This window comes from Mycteria americana, chromosome 15 (genome assembly GCF_035582795.1).
Source record: "Mycteria americana isolate JAX WOST 10 ecotype Jacksonville Zoo and Gardens chromosome 15, USCA_MyAme_1.0, whole genome shotgun sequence".
In the NCBI taxonomy this organism is placed as follows: domain Eukaryota; kingdom Metazoa; phylum Chordata; class Aves; order Ciconiiformes; family Ciconiidae; genus Mycteria; species Mycteria americana.
The window spans coordinates 12,946,839-12,963,432 of NC_134379.1; the positions used below are offsets into that span (position 1 = coordinate 12,946,839).

The following is a 16,594-nucleotide window of genomic DNA, read 5'->3' on the forward strand; positions in this document are numbered from 1 at the left end:
GCCAGAAATGGGTCATTTTGCCAGCATGCATTTGTGGAGTACATGGAGGTCCAAACACAGCATGTCTGAATGATGGACCTGCCAAAATTTGTATCCAGGAAAACCGAAGTTGTGTCCCATTTAAAATTGCCTAGTGATGTGGTTTGTATAATTAAACACTAGCCAGATCATCAGTGGTTTGGAAATGCATATAAAATAACTGCTGATCATTGTGGATGACAGAGACTGAACAAAGAACAAGGCAGTTGCACAGAGCAAGCTTGAGCTGTCTCCAGTAAAATCATATGCATAGTAATATGGACAATCACAAAGTTATATCTGTGCAAATAAGAACAGGCCAGTGGTACAAAATGGGAGGTTCTGTCCTGAAATATCCAGAAAGGAACTAAGTGTTGGGTCAGCCAAGTATTTCAACGTGGATTACGACAGCTGTACAGTCAGGAAAAGGGCTGTACTTCAGTGGACAAATGGGAAGGTAGCCAAGATAATGTAATTCTTTGAATATCAGTCAGGCTGATCACAAAAGGCAATGCTGAATTCTTACTGACAATCAGCCATGTAAATCTCAAAAGACTAGGTAGCCAATCCTTCTTACTGTTTAAATATTTTCATAGTTCTTGTCAAGCCAAAATACATTAAAGGAAAATATGAGAAAGGAAACTGCTAACAAACCCTAACCCTAACCCTTAAACCTGAAAAAAAAAAGTTTTGTGAAAGTCAGGTTTTCAGAAGCTGAAAATACAATGTCAGTATTTCTCCCCTAAAGAGAAATTCAAAATCAAAAGCAGAAGCTGGCCCCTAGACTCAGAGGGACTCTGACCACCCTGGCAGGCACTCTACCTCGTCCATCCAGCTGTCTGCCTACAAAATGTACATAAGCAGAAGTCCAGGTACCTGCAGGGTGGTTTTGCTATTTCTTTTGTATTTTTGACACATATCATTGCAATTGCATTAGTGCCTCAGTGACATTCTGGGAACCCCCAGTTGCCCTTGGTGCAGGCCTGGTACTTGGTACTGTCTGCCTTCGAGGGCGTGCACCGTCATTTGCAGGTAGCCCAATGCTGCTCCCAAGATTGTAGTCACCTGCCATGCAAACGTTGCATTAATGTTACATGTGTCCTACCAATTACTCTAGCCTGGGTGCAAGTGTAGTACCGAGGGCTTTCACGTGTCCACAGGCAAGCTGTCCTATGTCACCTCCAGCTAGGATTTATGGTGTTTTGGTGCAATCTTTTGAGCCTCAAGAGAAAGCAGGATATCCTGCCCACCAAGGCTTATGTTCATTCAGCAGAGCGTCCAAGACATCTGGGCAGCTAGGGCATTAATTATCCATTAATTAACCTACCAAGCAGCAGATTCCTCCGTCAGAACTCCTCTCTGTCCTGAGTGATTAGAAGTTGCAGATTTCTTCTCTTCCAGGCTCTTGGTATTACTAATATTACTTCTTGGTATTACTATTCAGGCTGCAGATCTTCACCTGTAAATCCTAGTGTAAATCTAGCTTTGTGACTGCTGATGGTGTTTGCTAAATATGTGATTAAGCGTTAGCTGTAGCAACAAGATCATTAAATTTAAGCAACATAAAAAAGAAAGAGCTCATTATTACATTCCTTATTTCCCATACTAATCGCAAAAAGCAGCATCCTCCCCTTCCCCGTTCGACACACCTCTGATTTTCCTGCAAGCTCTTTCAGCACCCGTTTTCATGACACAGACACTTTTATGCTAGTAAAACTCAGGCATGAACCAAGATGTTTCAAGGTTAACAGCGATTAAGGACTTAATTTAGCTACAACTTCAAACATATAAAGCTCCTTCTTTACCTGCCAATGGCATATTTTTCCTATATTTCAAACTGTGGATTTATTTACATACTACTGAGAGCCAACAGCCCATACAAGCCAAGCCTGTCCTTGTCCAGGGCACAGTGGCATGGAAGAACCACTATGGGTTTACAAAACTGTGTCCAGTGCATCTTCTGCTCCTACAGAGGAAGGGCAGAGCTCGTATAGAGATAGAGCGAGCAGGATAAAACAGAAAAAAATGAGAAGTGATAGGTTAGAAGCACAGAAATTGTAGGGCGAGTAGAGGAGGAAAAGTTCCCAGCAGCTCAGGGGTGACATTTAATAAAACCAGTTTGTCCAGGTTTAAAAATATAAAGGCTGCAGCACTAAAAAGTAACTCTAACTCTTTATGGAGAAGGCCATCTGGATCTATGCTCAAGGCCAGATGCTGCACTGAAATACAGCCCCTGGACAGCAGAGGACTTTCAGAAGATGGTGCACAGGGGAAAGCTGGTGATGAGTATTCTCATCTCTGCACAGCTTGTAGTCCAACTTCCTGGAATAGCTCTTATGGACTCAAGGGTACATCCAGGGTCTGGACACAGGCTCGCTACTGGATGTTCTCTGAGGAATATGTAAGGGCCAACCCCAGAGCAGCAATGTGGGTTGAAAGCACATGAATTAAAAACTGAGAAGCTGTGGGCTAAGAGATTATTTCCTCTTTACACCATCATACTATAGAGCTGTAGTGCTCCCACCCAGGGCACTGTCCTTCTGCCCATGGTTCGACCAATCTACCCCTATCAGCCAGCAGCTCTGGAGGAGGGGAGTTGGAACACCAGGAGGGTCTCACTCTCCAGCCTGGGATGGTAACTGGTGAGGTTTGCTGAGAAAAAAACTCAGTCCCCCAGCAGGAGCTGCACATGTGCTTGAGGGCCCCATACCCACGGTGTGGGAGTCCCACTTCTCTCAGTGGGACCTTCCACAGTGTTGGTGTGGGAGTCACAGCAACAGCAAGGGATGCTCAGGAGGTGGCACCACAGGTCTTTCCAGCATCACTGAGGTGTTCACTTCAGGGGTTTCTCCAGCTGCATGATGCCCAGGAGTGAGACTATTACCTGTCTTTGAAGTCCTCCTTTAAAGACTCACCACTCATCAACACCCAAGGCTATGAAGCCTTCTTAGAGCAGCCCTCCATCAGCCACCGAGACTATTTCATAGCCACAACAAGGTACTCTGGGCTAGCACACAGTGGTTCTGCCCACCGTGCAGAAACAGGTGAGCCCAACAGACTGGGCAGTGCTGTCAGTGAGTACAGGCTGCTTTGTGCCTCTTTCCAGAAAAGACACCCATGGAGTGACCATCCGTGGCGTTCTCAGGCTGGGCTGTGGGACAGCCCGAGCACTCTTGCTGCCCTTGTTGCCTGCAGTGCTCTTGGTGGTCCCTGCGGTTGCGGGGGCTATGCCAACTCAGCATGACTCAGCAGGGTAGGGTGTTCAGACCCAACTCTGCCCTGAACAGAAGGCACAGTTCTCAGGGCAGGAAAGCTGAGGAAGGCCATCTGGGACTTTCCACCATGACAACCTGCTGCATATCCATCCATGGAAAGACCTCAGCTTGCAGGCCCCAAACATGACTCCTGTCCTGAGCAGCAGCTAGCACACCTCTTCCTTGTGAGCAACTCTCCTTCCCCAGGGGCTGGTCCCTTCTTCCCCTTCCCATGGACCAAGCTCCTTCTCTTCTCCATGAATAATAAACTTCAGCTCCTCCTCATGAACCAAACTTCTTCCTCCTCATCTTTTAGTAAAACTCCCCTTCCATTTCTTCCACTTTTCTTTCAGACTGTGACCCCATGCTCAGACTGGAGTGTGGGAGATGGCTTCCCTGGACATGGGGTTGGCAGGTATAGAAGGAGACCTCAGCCGCTGCTTATGCCAAGCAGGAGGATGGTTTCTCCATTATTCCAGTTTACTTTGTCTTCCTGCTCTGGAACCAGTTCCCATCTTATCCAGGAGTCTGGGACACAGCCATACACCAAAGCAGAAGAAGTTGTCAGGCCCCTAGAAAGCCACTGGGAGAATACATGGCTTCAAAAGTTCCAGAGATTTATTTAAACAAAGAGGAAGTGGAAGAAGCTTTAGATACTCACTGTAGTTTTCATCCTGCCATACCAGCTGGGAGACATGGGAATCATTTGCTGCAGTGGACTCTTTTCCCTGGACTACAGCTTAATTTCTAGAGAGGCTGAATACATGAGTAGACATACAAAATTAGCACAAATTTTGGGGTTTGAGTCAATGCTTAACCATGTGAAGGAATGTCTGTATAGAGAGAGTTTGCAGGGATGCATTAGTATTCACAATACACATGTAGCAGTGTCCTCTGGATCATCATATGCCATCGTATCACAACCAGTGAGATGCTTAAGAACTGTTTTATGGTCAGGACAAAGTGTCTTTGACGTTGCATCAGGTAATGGGATGCAGCAATGAATGGTGACCGCTCTGTGCTGGGTCCAGCAAAGCCAGCACTCAAGCAAGGCAGTTGCTATTTTCTGAAACTTGGAAGATCAAAGGTTGAAAACTTGCAAGTAGAAGCAGAGTCTGAACATTTCTTTGAAGAATAAGGTCTGTCTCATGACAGACCTTGTGGTTTTCTATGTTGCATAATACTGAAAAGTGCCATTTATTACAAGAGAAGAGCTGTCAGTTCTCTGTTGAACTAAGACTTTTCTATAAACACATCCTGTTCTTTCTACTAGGCAAGATTGTTTTGTCTGTAAATATCACAAGAATTGTAGATGAAAATAGGTGTTCACTGCCAATGACACAAGTCAAGAAAAAAAAACCAACTCTGAGAAATATTATGGGAATTCTGGCCAGTGCAACAAAAGTCTGGGTCCAGCCAGGCTGCAAGAACCAGCTGAGGATACAGTCTCCTCCAGACCCTTCCGTCTGGGCTTCGGAGCTCTCCAGACCACACCTTTTGCCCTCCTTAACCCCTTCAGACCTCTCTTTCAAGCTCTGGTCCCCTCCAAGCTCCCCTGTTTGGGTACCACGGCTCTCCAGGTCCCTCTGCTCTCCCTCTGGTCCTCTCCAGGTCCTCTCCAGGTCCCCCCCTCCTTTCCATATGCACTGTGGACCGCTCCAGGCCCCTCCTTTTGGGCTCCAGTAATGTGCAAGTCTGGTCCCTCCAGGTTCCTCCATTTGCCTGTCTGAAGGATGTTCAAACCCTTACCCTGCAATGAAACCTCACCTCAGCAGAGCTCTTTCGATACCAAATGTGCAGTACTTCATCCTCAAAAGGATTCAGGAGAAACAGCTCATTCCAGACCATAGACCTCATCTTCACTAACTGTGCCCATCAGGATGTTAGTGGCTTTCCAGCTCTGAAGGCTCTCCACTCTTGTGCCATTCCCTAACCTGAACCCCACAGGCACTTCAGGAGATCCAGGGAATGTATCTCCTAGCCCTGAATGTGAACATGGAGCCTAGAAGAAGGAGAAGGAAACATGAATAACTGAAAGGGATGAATTTAAGCTTAACCTTTCTCCTGAGTCTCTCCATAATTGTCCCAAGACAGTATTCCCTCCACTCCTCTCTTTAGCTCTATCACATTTGCTGGCCTTGCTCTACTCACTATCTCATGTGTCCAGCGACAGAGCTGGTTTGAGCACCTGGTTTCCAACACATTGATGCATCTGAGCAGGTGGCCACCCATGCCTGGGATCCATCCATGCCTGTGGGACTGTGCCAAGCCTGACTCGGTGTCAGGACTATGCTCCTCCCTGGCCAGTGGAGGAGGGAAATCAAACTACCCAGCAAGGCAGAGGCCAGGGAGGGTGGCAGTGCAGACAGACACTCCTTTGGGCTGGGAGCTGGGAGGAGTGGTTCCTACATGGTGAGGTTTCCAGCCAAGCTACTCCTTGCTGATAAATCCCCATGGGAGAGGGATGGGGTGCCAGTGACATAGCGAAGCACTTGCACAGCTCTTGGGCTGACAACTCAGAGAGGGCTCTGGATATCTCAGGATGGGTTCCCAGAGCCAGCTCCCACCCAAACCAGGGATAGGCAAGTGCTTCTAGGACTGTGCTCCAAATAGGACCTTTGTGCTCCAAAGGAGAGACCAAGGTTACTACCTCACTCAGCAAGGATTTCCTCTCAACAGTCACCTTTTCTTCCATTCTCCAAATCCTGTCTTCCAAAAGCCGAAAGGCAGGCAGCAACCTGGTGAAAACCATGCAAGTCTGCAACACCATCCTGCCAGCTATAGGACAAAACGCTGCCTGGACTGTGTGTCAGACTGCCTCAGTTAGAGAAGTCTGGACCTGTTTTCACAGAGGTAAATGTATGTATACTGGGGGGTGGAAGGGGATGGAGGAGGCTGGGATGTTCCCAGGCTGGGAAAGGAGGTTGGGGATGGTTGTCCAGGGACAAGTTTCCTGTTGGATACAAGGAGACGAGATGGGACACAGACCTCCCACCATCTCCCTCTTCCATGTCACCACCACTGATTTTGTGACTGGTGCCCAGTTCCCTTTCCCAGCACTGCTGGGATGCTGATTTCCATATCAGCCTTAGCTCTGTGCAGGGCAGGTGACAGCAGTAACAGTAGTACCCATGCTGGGTGTGCAGCAGGGGCCAGGACAGCAGAACCCACGTCCAGGGTGGGATCAGGTCCTGTTGTGGCCCCTGGGGCAGGGTGACAGCCATGGGCTCCTGCGGAGACCCTGTGTGCAAGCTGCTGTGATGGCCGAGCGGTGAAGGCGTTGGACTTGAAATCCAATGGGGTTTCCCCGCGCAGGTTCAAATCCTGCTCACAGCGGGAGCTTTTACTGGCAGCCCCTGCCCTCCTGTTCCCAGGAGGGACAGACAGACACAGACCTGTCACCCCTCATCAAGGGACCCTGCATTCCCACCCTGGCCCTGGCCCTGATCTCCCAGGGAGCCCTTACCTTTAGGAGAGGGCCAAGACAGTGCTCAGAGGACCAGCCCTGCACCTCTCCTTAAAACAAGCAGAAATCCTGCAATAGCATGTCCACCCCACACAGCTGAGTCACCCTGCTCCCTACGGCCCATCACAGGCTCGTGGCTGCCCTCCACCGGGGGTATTTTTCTGCTGGGGGGTGCAGCCTGATGGCAGTGGGGGACAGGAGGCGGCTGCCACACTCCAAAATTCATCCAGCCCTCACCCAGCCCCATGCACTGGGTGTGGGAGCTCCTGAAGCCCGTGCTGAACCCCAGGAGCTGCTTGAGGGCAGTGCAGCCACCCAGGAAAAGGCTGGGACCTGTGGTGGCTGCACGGACCCCCTTCCCTGGCTGGGAATCGAACCCAGGCCGCGGCAGTGAGAGTGCCGAATCCTGACCACTAGACCACCAGGGATGAGGTGGTGATGGTGGTGGACCTGTTGGTGGCCACCAACCAAGCCCTCAAGGGACAGGGACACTTGGGCCCCACAGCCCCAGGAGAGGACCAGATGGGATGGATGCCACAGCCTTTTTGGGGGACTTTGCAGGGATGCCTGCTCCTTTCTGAGAGCTGTAGCATTGGGAAGACCTTCTGTGCAGGAGGACCCCATCTCTGCCAGGCCTGGGAAGCAGGACGTGGCTATGCTAGGTGGCTATGCTTCTCATCACCACCGAAGGCAAGTTTGGGGAAGGCAATGATGGCCAATGTTTCAAGAAAAGACTTAGCAGTCCCCTGGGGGTTCACCGGGGAGGTTCAGTCCTGATGATGATGGAGTATGGACCCCATTTGTGCTGCTATACATTGCCAGGCTCGTGTGACAGACATCACACTGGGCACAGGCGACCCAGCGTCATGGACACAACAACCCCAGCCCCTGGTGCACAGCCAGGGATTTCCCGTAGTCACCTCAGGAGAAGCAGAACAGTGTAGGTGCAGGCTGACTGTTGTCAGCAGAGCCTTCTCTGTTTGGGGAAAACAGGGGTCTGAGCCCTTGTGCTGGTAGAGGGAGTGTGTCTGGAGTCCCCATTCCTACTGGTTTTACAGTAACATTTGCATCTTGTTTTTCTAGGGGAAAACAGCCGGTTGGGCCATCTTTTGGGACTTCATCTGGAGCTGCAAAGAGTAGGTGATCCTGGTTTCCAGAGTCCTTCTGAGGGAGCAGAGACTTTTGCCTTCGTTTACCCTGCGGAAGGAAGCGGGTCTTCGTTAGCTAGCACGTTCGGGGAGCTGTGCTGCTGGAGGGGCTGGGCAGGAGTCACAGGCAGCAGCAACGCGCTGGCATTGCCCAGGCATCCTGCAGCAGTGATGCTTGTGATCCCCCCACCCTTGTCCTGCACACCACACATAGCCTGTTTCCTTGGCCCCATACATTTCACTTAAGAAAATAAGACTTAAGAACATATTTCACTTTAAAAAAAAGAAAAATTAAAAAAGAGGCTAAGTCAGGCTGGGGCAAAAACAAACCTAGACATCTCCCCCACCACCTGCACTCACCTCCTAGAAAAGAGACTTTCTGCTGAATAGGAAGATGGAGAGGGGCTTGAAATGGACCCCCACTCCCCAGATGGTTTCTACCAGCATGGGCAGCACGACAGGGTGCTGCAGAGCCCTGGACCCCTGCCCAGGGCAAAGAGCCCAAGGGGGAGCCCAGGGCTCAAGGCGACAGCACAACTGTCACCTGTCCCTGCAGCACCCAGCACAGCGGCGTTCAGACCCAGAGGCGAAAGAGCACTGACACGGGGGATGACAGCCAGGGGGGTGCCCGGTGCCGGCAGCAGCCCTGCCTGCCCCAGGCTCCGTGCCGGCAGCAGCCCTGCCTGCCCCAGGCTCCGTGCCGGCAGCAGCCCTGCCTGCCCCAGGCTCGGTACCGGCAGCAGCCCTGCCTGCCCCAGGCTCCGTGCCGGCAGCAGCCCTGCCTGCCCCAGGCTCGGTGCCGGCAGCAGCCCTGCCTGCCCCAGGCTCCGTGCCGGCAGCAGCCCTGCCTGCCCCAGGCTCGGTGCCGGCAGCAGCCCTGCCTGCCCCAGGCTCCGTGCCGGCAGCAGCCCTGCCTGCCCCAGGCTCGGTGCCGGCAGCAGCCCTGCCTGCCCCAGGCTCGGTGCCGGCAGGAGAGCCCCACCCGTGGGCTCGGGCAGGCAGGAGGAAGCACTGCAGGGCTCCTCAGCAGATGGATGAGCCGTGACTGAGATGGGGATGGATGAGAGGCCTCCGGGAACATTTCCCACAGAAGACGGCAGAGGGCCCGGTGCTCCTTGTATGCTCGTGTGTGGCTGGGAGAGGAAGTAAATGGACAGAGAGAAAATCTCTCTGATTTGCAGGGGTCAGTGCATACAGAGTGCACTGGGGAAACCTCCTTGTGGCTTGCCTTGTCCCATGCAGCTCCCTAAAATGGCCAGTGCAGCTCCCCTCTCCATCTGAGGCCAAACCCCAGCGTGGTCCCCAGGGTCCTCCCTGCAGCCCTTCTGTGACATGGTCTGGGGCCGCAGTGGGACATCTAGCACCCAGCTCCCCTGTCCCCATGGTGCCCTGGTCTCTGCCCAGGTTTCTCTGCAATGCCTGGTGGATGCTGCTGCTGGCTGCTGCCTTTGCCACCACCTTTCCCTGAGGAGCTGCACTGCAGCGAGCAGGAGAGGGCAAAGGGAGGCAGCGGGTACCTTCGGAGGAGTGCAGAGTAGGATGGGGAGGAGAGCCGGGAGGAGTGTTACCCTCCCACGAGAGCTGACCTGGAGCAAGGGTGGAGCCACGATGAATGGTCTGGCATCTTTGCAACACTCAGGCATCTCTGCTGTGATGGTCAGGGCCACAGAATATACCTCCAAAAACCTGCACAGGGCCAAAACCCCTGAGTAAGGGGCAAGGCTGGTCTGTGCAATGGTCATACGGGATTATGCCATCCCTTGGGCATGCCAGGTGGCGGGGAAGAGGGAGTTGTGCTGGGCTGAGGCACAGCCACCCTGCACTTTCAGAAAGATATGCAGATGTCATGGTTTCGGTTGCCTCTACAAGCTCTAACAGAGTGTGAGCTCTGGCAGCCTTGCGGTTGGGGGAACGTCAGTATCACTCTGTGGTTTCTTAGATCTCTATCTGGACCTGTCAGATATTTTGTCATAGACAGTAACAGTTCCTTCCTCTGCCAGAAGACCTAGGCACATCACAACAAGTTCGCTTGCATGTCCCATAGCAGGATAGTCTCCATCTGTGATGGCAGAGGAAGAGGAGATGAGTGATTGCCACCCCATCGAAAGCAACAAGGAAGAGATGCGGCCCAGGCGCTGCATGTTGGAGCCCAGGAGTGTGTGGGGCCATGTGGTGAGGCAGGTGGTGGGGATGTAAAAATTACTTTCTATAGGCACTGCTCCTTCGAAAGAGAAGTCCCAGCTCCAGGATCAGCCTTGGGGCAGCAGGGAGAGGTCAGGGCTCAGTACAAAGTGCAATTGCTGTTGTAGCAAGGAGAGGAGGCTGAGACACATGGCCTTGCTGTGCGCCCCTACGTGGATCTGGGGCATGAGCAATACATACAGATATTAGCCAGAACAATAGGCTAATTACAATACTGGAATACATGCAATACAGGAGTAGCAATAAATAATCCCTCTCCCCATCTCTGAGAGTGGGATTTCCCTTGGCAAATTCCAGCTGAGCTTTTGTCCTTTGCAAAGCCCGAGTACCTGCTCGGGTGTTGCTGTGCTGCCCAAAATGACACCGCTGCATGTTTGTGACAACCCTGTGGTGCCAGTCACTCGGTTCAGCTCCAGGTCTTTCACATGCTTTTGAAGGCAAGAGTCCTCAGGGTCCCCAGGACACCACCACCTCCCAGCCCCACGGGGATGGCTCCTGGGAGGATGATTTGGGAAAGCCGCGGGCTTTTGTCCATCCCAGCAGGGTCCCTGGCACAGCCCTGGGCTGGCAGAGCAAGAGGGACCCTCCTGTAGCACCGCTGCCCACCTGGGGGGACATTGGGGTGAAGGGGACACTGTGGGGAAGCAGCCCCAATGCACCCAGACACAAGGAGGTCTCCAAGGGCCCCACGCAGACCCATGCAGCGCGGTGGGAGAGAAGGAGAGTGGGAGCACAGCGGCACTGCCCTGCAGTCCCCGCTGCACTACAGGGGCTGTGGGGGAGCGAGGAAATCCCGGGGACATGAGCTCGCGGTGCCTCGTGAATGGCAGTTGTCACTGAGAGCCAGGCGTGAAAATACCCGGAGAAACCACAGGCTGTGAGCTGGCAAACTTGGTGCCTGTTGCAGAGAAGAGGGAGGAGAAAAAAGGGGAAATGCTCCCTGGGGCATCCTGGGGAACCCATCGCCTCATAGCAAGGGCAGTGCCTGGGGGCTCTAGGCAGACCACGTCATGAGCCCCATGACTGTGAGTGTGCACAAGGGGATGGGGTGCCGCGTTTGCACGAGAGCTGGTCCCTCTCCACTCCTTGGGCAGGGGAACCTCCTGCTCTGTGTTCTGCATCCCACCTTGTACCAAACCCATGCTGGCACTTGTGTTTGCCCCGTGTCTCTGGGAGAAGATGGTATTTGCAGAGTCAGACTATCGAGTCGGGCTTCCCAGGCAAGCACTCCCCTTACTGTCTGATGTTGGGGTGTGTTAGGAGGGGTTTGGAGGTCCTGAACTCCATACTGGAAGCACATCATTGAGGATTTTGTGTTTCATGGTGCAAAGACTGCCAGCCCAGATCTACAACCAGTATCCAGGGTGCCAGCCATCCTTGCTGCCTGCACAGGCAGCGGAGCTCAGAGCGTGCCTGCTGCCCATGCTGCCCGTACTGCATCCACCTTGTGCATGTCCCAGACCCACCACGGGAGCAAGGACCGCCCAGCTGGACCTGCACTGTCCCCAAGCCATTTTGAGGGTCTGAGCACCTTTGTCCTCAAGGCCTGAGTCCTCGAAAAGGAGGCTGAGTTGAGGTCCTCCTGGTCCTTCAGGGAGGATGCTGAGATGAGTTTGATGAGTACTGCTGTCACGTTGGTAAATCTAACTGTGAACCTGCTGCTCAAGGGTGGTTTCATATCCTGTCTTGGTCAGTATAGCTCTCATGCGGGTGCCGATTTGCTCAGACTTACCTCACCTCACATAAAGGCTATTCTGGTATTTCCTAGACCTGCTGCTTCCTTTTTTTCAGCATTTCTGAGGCAAAGGTGCGGTGACATCAGCTCTGTTACGCTTTGGAAACTCCAAGTGTTAGCCTTGAAATCTGACTGACGGGACTGGCCACCATCCCTATAAAAAGCAAGGACTGAGCCAGCACCTCACATCAGACACAGGAGGAATCTGCTCTGGTCCTGCCTCTGCCCTTGCAGCTCATCTCTGTCCATAATGAACATCTCTGCAGCATGCCTCTCCATCATCCTCGTTGCTGCCCTCTTTTCTCAGGCCTCTCCTGCTCCAAGTGAGTACAGCATGTCTCTCTGCTCTCTTGGGGTGGACTTTTGCTCTGACTGGCAGTAATTTTGAAGCTACAAAGTTAGTTGCAAAGGTTGGAAACCTGTGTGAATAGCTTCTCCTGCTTTCCTGGGACTGGTCTTCCTTTCTAGCATCCTTTTATCTTAGGGATGAATTTTACTGGTAAGCATCAAAGTTTTCATGTTTCACCTCCTCTGATTTTGTTGCTGGGCTTTAGGAGTGGTCCCAGGGTGACTGAAGGGATTTTTTCTCATTTGAAGTGAGTGCAAAACATTTAACAAGCAATCCTAGCAATGACTTTAATTAAGCTTTGGTGTACACAGCAATTTCTTGCTGACTTTCTGGGGAAATAGGAAGAGAAGAAGGCTCCACAGCTGATTAAGGGGATGGTTGCCCATGCTCTCGGCTGGGGAATGTGCAGTTTATTGAGTGATAGACTCATGCTGGCTTTCATGATCTCTTCCAGTTGGCGCTGACACAACTGTGTGCTGCTTCAGCTACACTTTACGAAAGCTGCCCCAGAGTCATGTGAAGGATTACTTCTACACCAGCAGCAAGTGCTCACAGCCAGCAGTTGTGTAAGTACCGGCTCCCGCTCTGGGCTCTGAGGAAAGGCTCTGCCAGACTTTGGGCTCTTTGCTTCATGTCCAACAGGGCCAAGAGCATGGTAGTGTGAGGAACCATACCTGAAGTAAGGGAAAGGGGCTGCCACCATGGGTCCCATGTGCATGGGTCCCTGGTGCTGGGAATAAGGTGTGGGAACGAGGTCCCTGTGTAGCTAGCAGGACCTCCCAGTGGTGATGAGCCCAACGCACATAATGTGCCACCTGCAAGACTTGCACCTGATATGCCATCCACCCATGCGCTGCATCCAGGCTCACCTCTGCACTGAACGTGGCCAGGAACATCTGAGCATGGGGGGGTTCTCCCAGGGGACCTTGATCTCTCCCTGCCCTCTGGGTTTTAGCAGGCTGTGCAGCCCCGTGATGCTTGGGGCTTTGTAGGATGGGAGACTGGAGGGGAGATGATCCCTTAGGAGCTAGCCCTGATCACAGGGCAGGTCAGCGTGTGCCTAGGAGGTGACCTGAGGCCCTCGTGTCCCTTTCCCCCCTCCGGGGCTGTAACACTTCCCTGCCTGACTTGACAGGTTCATCACGAGGAAGGATCGGGAGGTCTGTGCTAACCCTGATGCCAGGTGGGTGAAGGAATACGTGAACGCCCTGGAGCTGCAGTGAGTGCTGGGAGCTGAGAGGTCTCTGCCTTGGAGAAGTCCTGCAAGACCATCCAGCAGAGTCTTGGCACAGACCTAGAAATCCTGCTGCTGAGCGCCAGGGCCTGCTGAGCCACCTTGAGACCCCTGAAGTTCTTTTAGTCTTGCAAAGGTGTCATTTATCCATGATAATTTAGTCACCCTTATGGGCAGCTGTGATGCTGGGGACCTCCTGGCCTTGCACACCCGACTTGGTGTAGCCTGCTGTGCGACATGTGGCTAAACTGTCACCTCCTTGTGCCTCCACTGCTAGAATGGGAGGGGGATTTTATCCCCAGAGCTATTTGTGGGAAGTGGTCTGTCAAAATTAGGTATGAGTGCTGTCACGTAAACCCAGGCTGACTTCCAAGTTAGCTGGATTAATTTTGCCATGGAACGGTAGATGCTGTGAGTAAGGTCTGTCTCCTTAGTGGAGGAAGTGGTATGCTGGTTACTTACAGGATGCTCATTGTGGAACCTCACTGTTCAGCCTTGTTCTCAAAATGCTGCCTCTTGCTGGTGCCAAAGAATAAAGATTTTTTTCTCTCTGTGTCAGCTCTGGAAGAGGTTGTTCCCCTCCTGCCTGGGAAAACGGGTCCGATAGGACCCCATTACAACCATTTTGGGAGAGGCAGGGAAGAACCCCAACTTCCCAGCTGGAAATGCCTCAGCCTCCTTAGCCCTAAAAACCTTCCCTTCTGCACCGCCTCCCTGCTCCCAGCACCACAGCAGCAGCAGCCCCGTCACGACTCCAGCACCTCCCAGGCTGTTCCCTCCCAGCCTCCGCACTGCTGCAGAGCCAGACCTCTCCCCCAGCCTGTTCCCCCCATCATATCGGTAGCCAAGGCCAGGAGCTGGTGGAGCTGGACCCACTGGATTTGCCACTGTGGGTTTGGCAAAGGGATGTCTGGAAATCACGGGGCGGGGGTGCAGCGGCATGTCTGCAGTGGGCTCGAAGGAGGGTGGCTCAGGGGCTGGCCAGCCAGGACCACGTCCCCAGCACAGGCTCCCCTGGGAATGCAGCCTGAGCTGTGCTCAGCTCTGGGTACGCTCTGTTAGTGTTTTACTGCAAAAGACAGACACCAATTATCTGCTGTTCTTCAGCTGCTTTGGGAAGGAAACCTGAATTTGGTTTAAAAAAGCACAAGAGATCTCTTGCACCAAGTAAAACTGACAAAAGCACTTTCTCAGCCTATGGTTTGCATTTAAAACTAGCTGATATCTTTGTGGGTAGAGAATGAAACTGCCAGGTCTGACCTCCCTGCTGCTGAAGCTCTGCGGGAGGGGACAGGAACCTTTGCTCTCTGGGCTGCCTTCGTCAGAGCCCTCTGAAGCAAAAGCTCAGAAGCTTTTGTATTGCCCCTTGGCCAAGAGTATCCGCACCTGTCAGCTTGTGCATATCAAATCTTCACTTCCTAGTGCATTTTCCACCATGAAATGAGCTACTTATCACCCCTGGGAGTAATTTCTCAGGCCCCCCTCATTGCTAGCAATAAATGATCCCACATAATTAGGGGCAAGCAAACCAGTGTGAGATAAAGTGTCCGTAAAACACCCCCAAGCCCATTGGTGCCACAGCGGTCTGCAAATGTTCAGGTTGTCTCCTGTTCTCCCCTTGCTCATCACCACCTCTCCACACGTCTCTCTGTTTATTAACCAGCATTTCCTATTGCAGTTCCTTATTAACTGCCTCAAAGTCTCTGTTTCTGGCAGGATCCGAGGCCACAGCTCTCACCCGCCGCTCCTGGGGCTCTCCGCAGCCTGGGACGGTATTCCCAGCAGCAGCTGCCTGCATCAGTGCAGGGAAGGGGTGCAGAAACCTCGCAGAGCCCAGGGGCACAGGGAAGGCTCTCAGTGCCCAGGATGAGGGTCCCCACAGAGGAGTGGACTGCCCCAGCCATGAGGCCAGGGTCAGCAAGGGGCCTTTGCAGCCCTGGTGGACCCTGCTCTGCCAGGCTGAGCTGGCAGAGCATCCTCCCAGCGAGAGCAGGCAGCAGATGGAGACCCGAGATGTCTCTGCACCAAGACCTGGTGCCACAACCTGAACTGATCTTGTCCCTGCATCCTGGCAGGGCACCTGCCTGCGTGCTGCCCGGGTGCTGAGGGATGGAGGGGGTCCCAAGGGTCCCAGGGATGGAGGGGGTCCCAGATCCTTGGTGATGGGGCACAAGGCGGCACAGCCCCACGCAGAAGAGGCTGGCTGTCCCTGGGGATGGGGAGGCAAGGCGTAGGGGAGTGGAGGTGGGTGCTGAGAGGCAGGTGCAGGGCACCCTGGGGTGCAGAGGGCAGTGGGGCATGAAGGAGATTGCAGAGAGAAAAGAGGCAGGGAGCTGGGAGGTGGGGAGCAGAGGACAGGGGCAGAGGAGGGAGAGGGAGGACGCAGCAAAAGAAGGGATCCCAGCACTTAGGTCTGGGATGGGAAGAGCCCTGTCAGGTCAGTGGGATTTACAGGCACAGGGGCTGGGGCCCAGGGGTGCTACCCCACAGCCCACCCTGACAGCAGCCTTGCAGAGTGAACAAAGACCTGTCAGGAGGAGATGGGGGACAACGTGCTCCACAGGGAGCCAGGGCCCAGCTCCATCCCAAACTGGGGCTCACAGCAGGCTCATGGCTGGGTCCCCACACCTTCCCCTGCACATCCAGGGAGCTGAGCTATGCAGAGCAGGGTTTGGGGGTTCCAAAAGGATCACTCTGCTGGGGTGGATGGGAAGGGGGAGCCTGTGCATCAGGGAGGATGTCCATCAATGTCCAAGCTCACTGCAAGCATTATAAGCAGAAGGCTTTATTCCTTAAAGACAGCATGAAACCATGCGTACAGAATAAGGGTGAAAATTGCTAATGAACAGCACACCTGAAATGCCCCTTCCCTCAAGGGGGAAGAGGGATGCCCCAGAGTAGCTCTCAAAGGAGCCCAAATGCTCTGCAGGCTGGGCACGTAGCTCAGCGGGAGGGGAGAAGTACAAGGGTCTGGTTTGCATCCCTGCGAAGCAGCTCTGGCACAGCCTGCTGTGGCAGGCGGCAAGGGGGACCCTGGGACACAGCCCAGCAGTGGAGGGAAGCAGGGAAGGGATATAAAATCAGCCAGGTCTTCCTGAACATGAGAATAATCAAACAGTGCTCATGTTGGTTTGCTTTCATACAGTGGCTCCTTGAGCACTTCACGGAAAGCTTTTAAGCATTGCTAT

General features: G+C 53.2%; 1 protein-coding gene and 2 non-coding genes across 3 annotated transcripts; 2 read left to right on the forward strand and 1 right to left on the reverse strand.

The window, feature by feature from the left end:
- Nucleotides 1–6,526: 6,526 nt before the first annotated feature.
- TRNAS-UGA (transfer RNA serine (anticodon UGA)) lies at nucleotides 6,527–6,608 on the forward strand. Its single transcript has one exon. It is a non-coding gene; the product is annotated as a tRNA-Ser (tRNA).
- A 486-nt stretch (nucleotides 6,609–7,094) lies between these two features.
- Nucleotides 7,095–7,166, reverse strand: TRNAE-CUC (transfer RNA glutamic acid (anticodon CUC)). The gene has a single exon. It is a non-coding gene; the product is annotated as a tRNA-Glu (tRNA).
- A 4,738-nt stretch (nucleotides 7,167–11,904) lies between these two features.
- Nucleotides 11,905–13,919, forward strand: LOC142417313 (C-C motif chemokine 5-like). Its single transcript, XM_075517854.1, has 3 exons — nucleotides 11,905–12,146; nucleotides 12,627–12,738; nucleotides 13,308–13,919. Exons 1-3 carry the CDS (start codon nucleotides 12,074–12,076, stop codon nucleotides 13,393–13,395), a joined length of 273 nt encoding a protein of 90 aa, XP_075373969.1. The 5' UTR covers nucleotides 11,905–12,073; the 3' UTR covers nucleotides 13,396–13,919.
- Nucleotides 13,920–16,594: the final 2,675 nt, after the last annotated feature.

What these genes read in the sequence shown, in the direction of transcription:
- LOC142417313 (XM_075517854.1), top strand. Translation starts at nt 12,074, where the DNA reads ATGAACATCTCTGCAGCATGCCTCTCCATCATCCTCGTTGCTGCCCTC. An exon ending in TCAGGCCTCTCCTGCTCCAA is followed by an intron (nt 12,147 to 12,626) that starts GTGAGTACAGCA and finishes GATCTCTTCCAG; the next exon opens with TTGGCGCTGACACAACTGTG. An exon ending in TGCTCACAGCCAGCAGTTGT is followed by an intron (nt 12,739 to 13,307) that starts GTAAGTACCGGC and finishes CTGACTTGACAG; the next exon opens with GTTCATCACGAGGAAGGATC.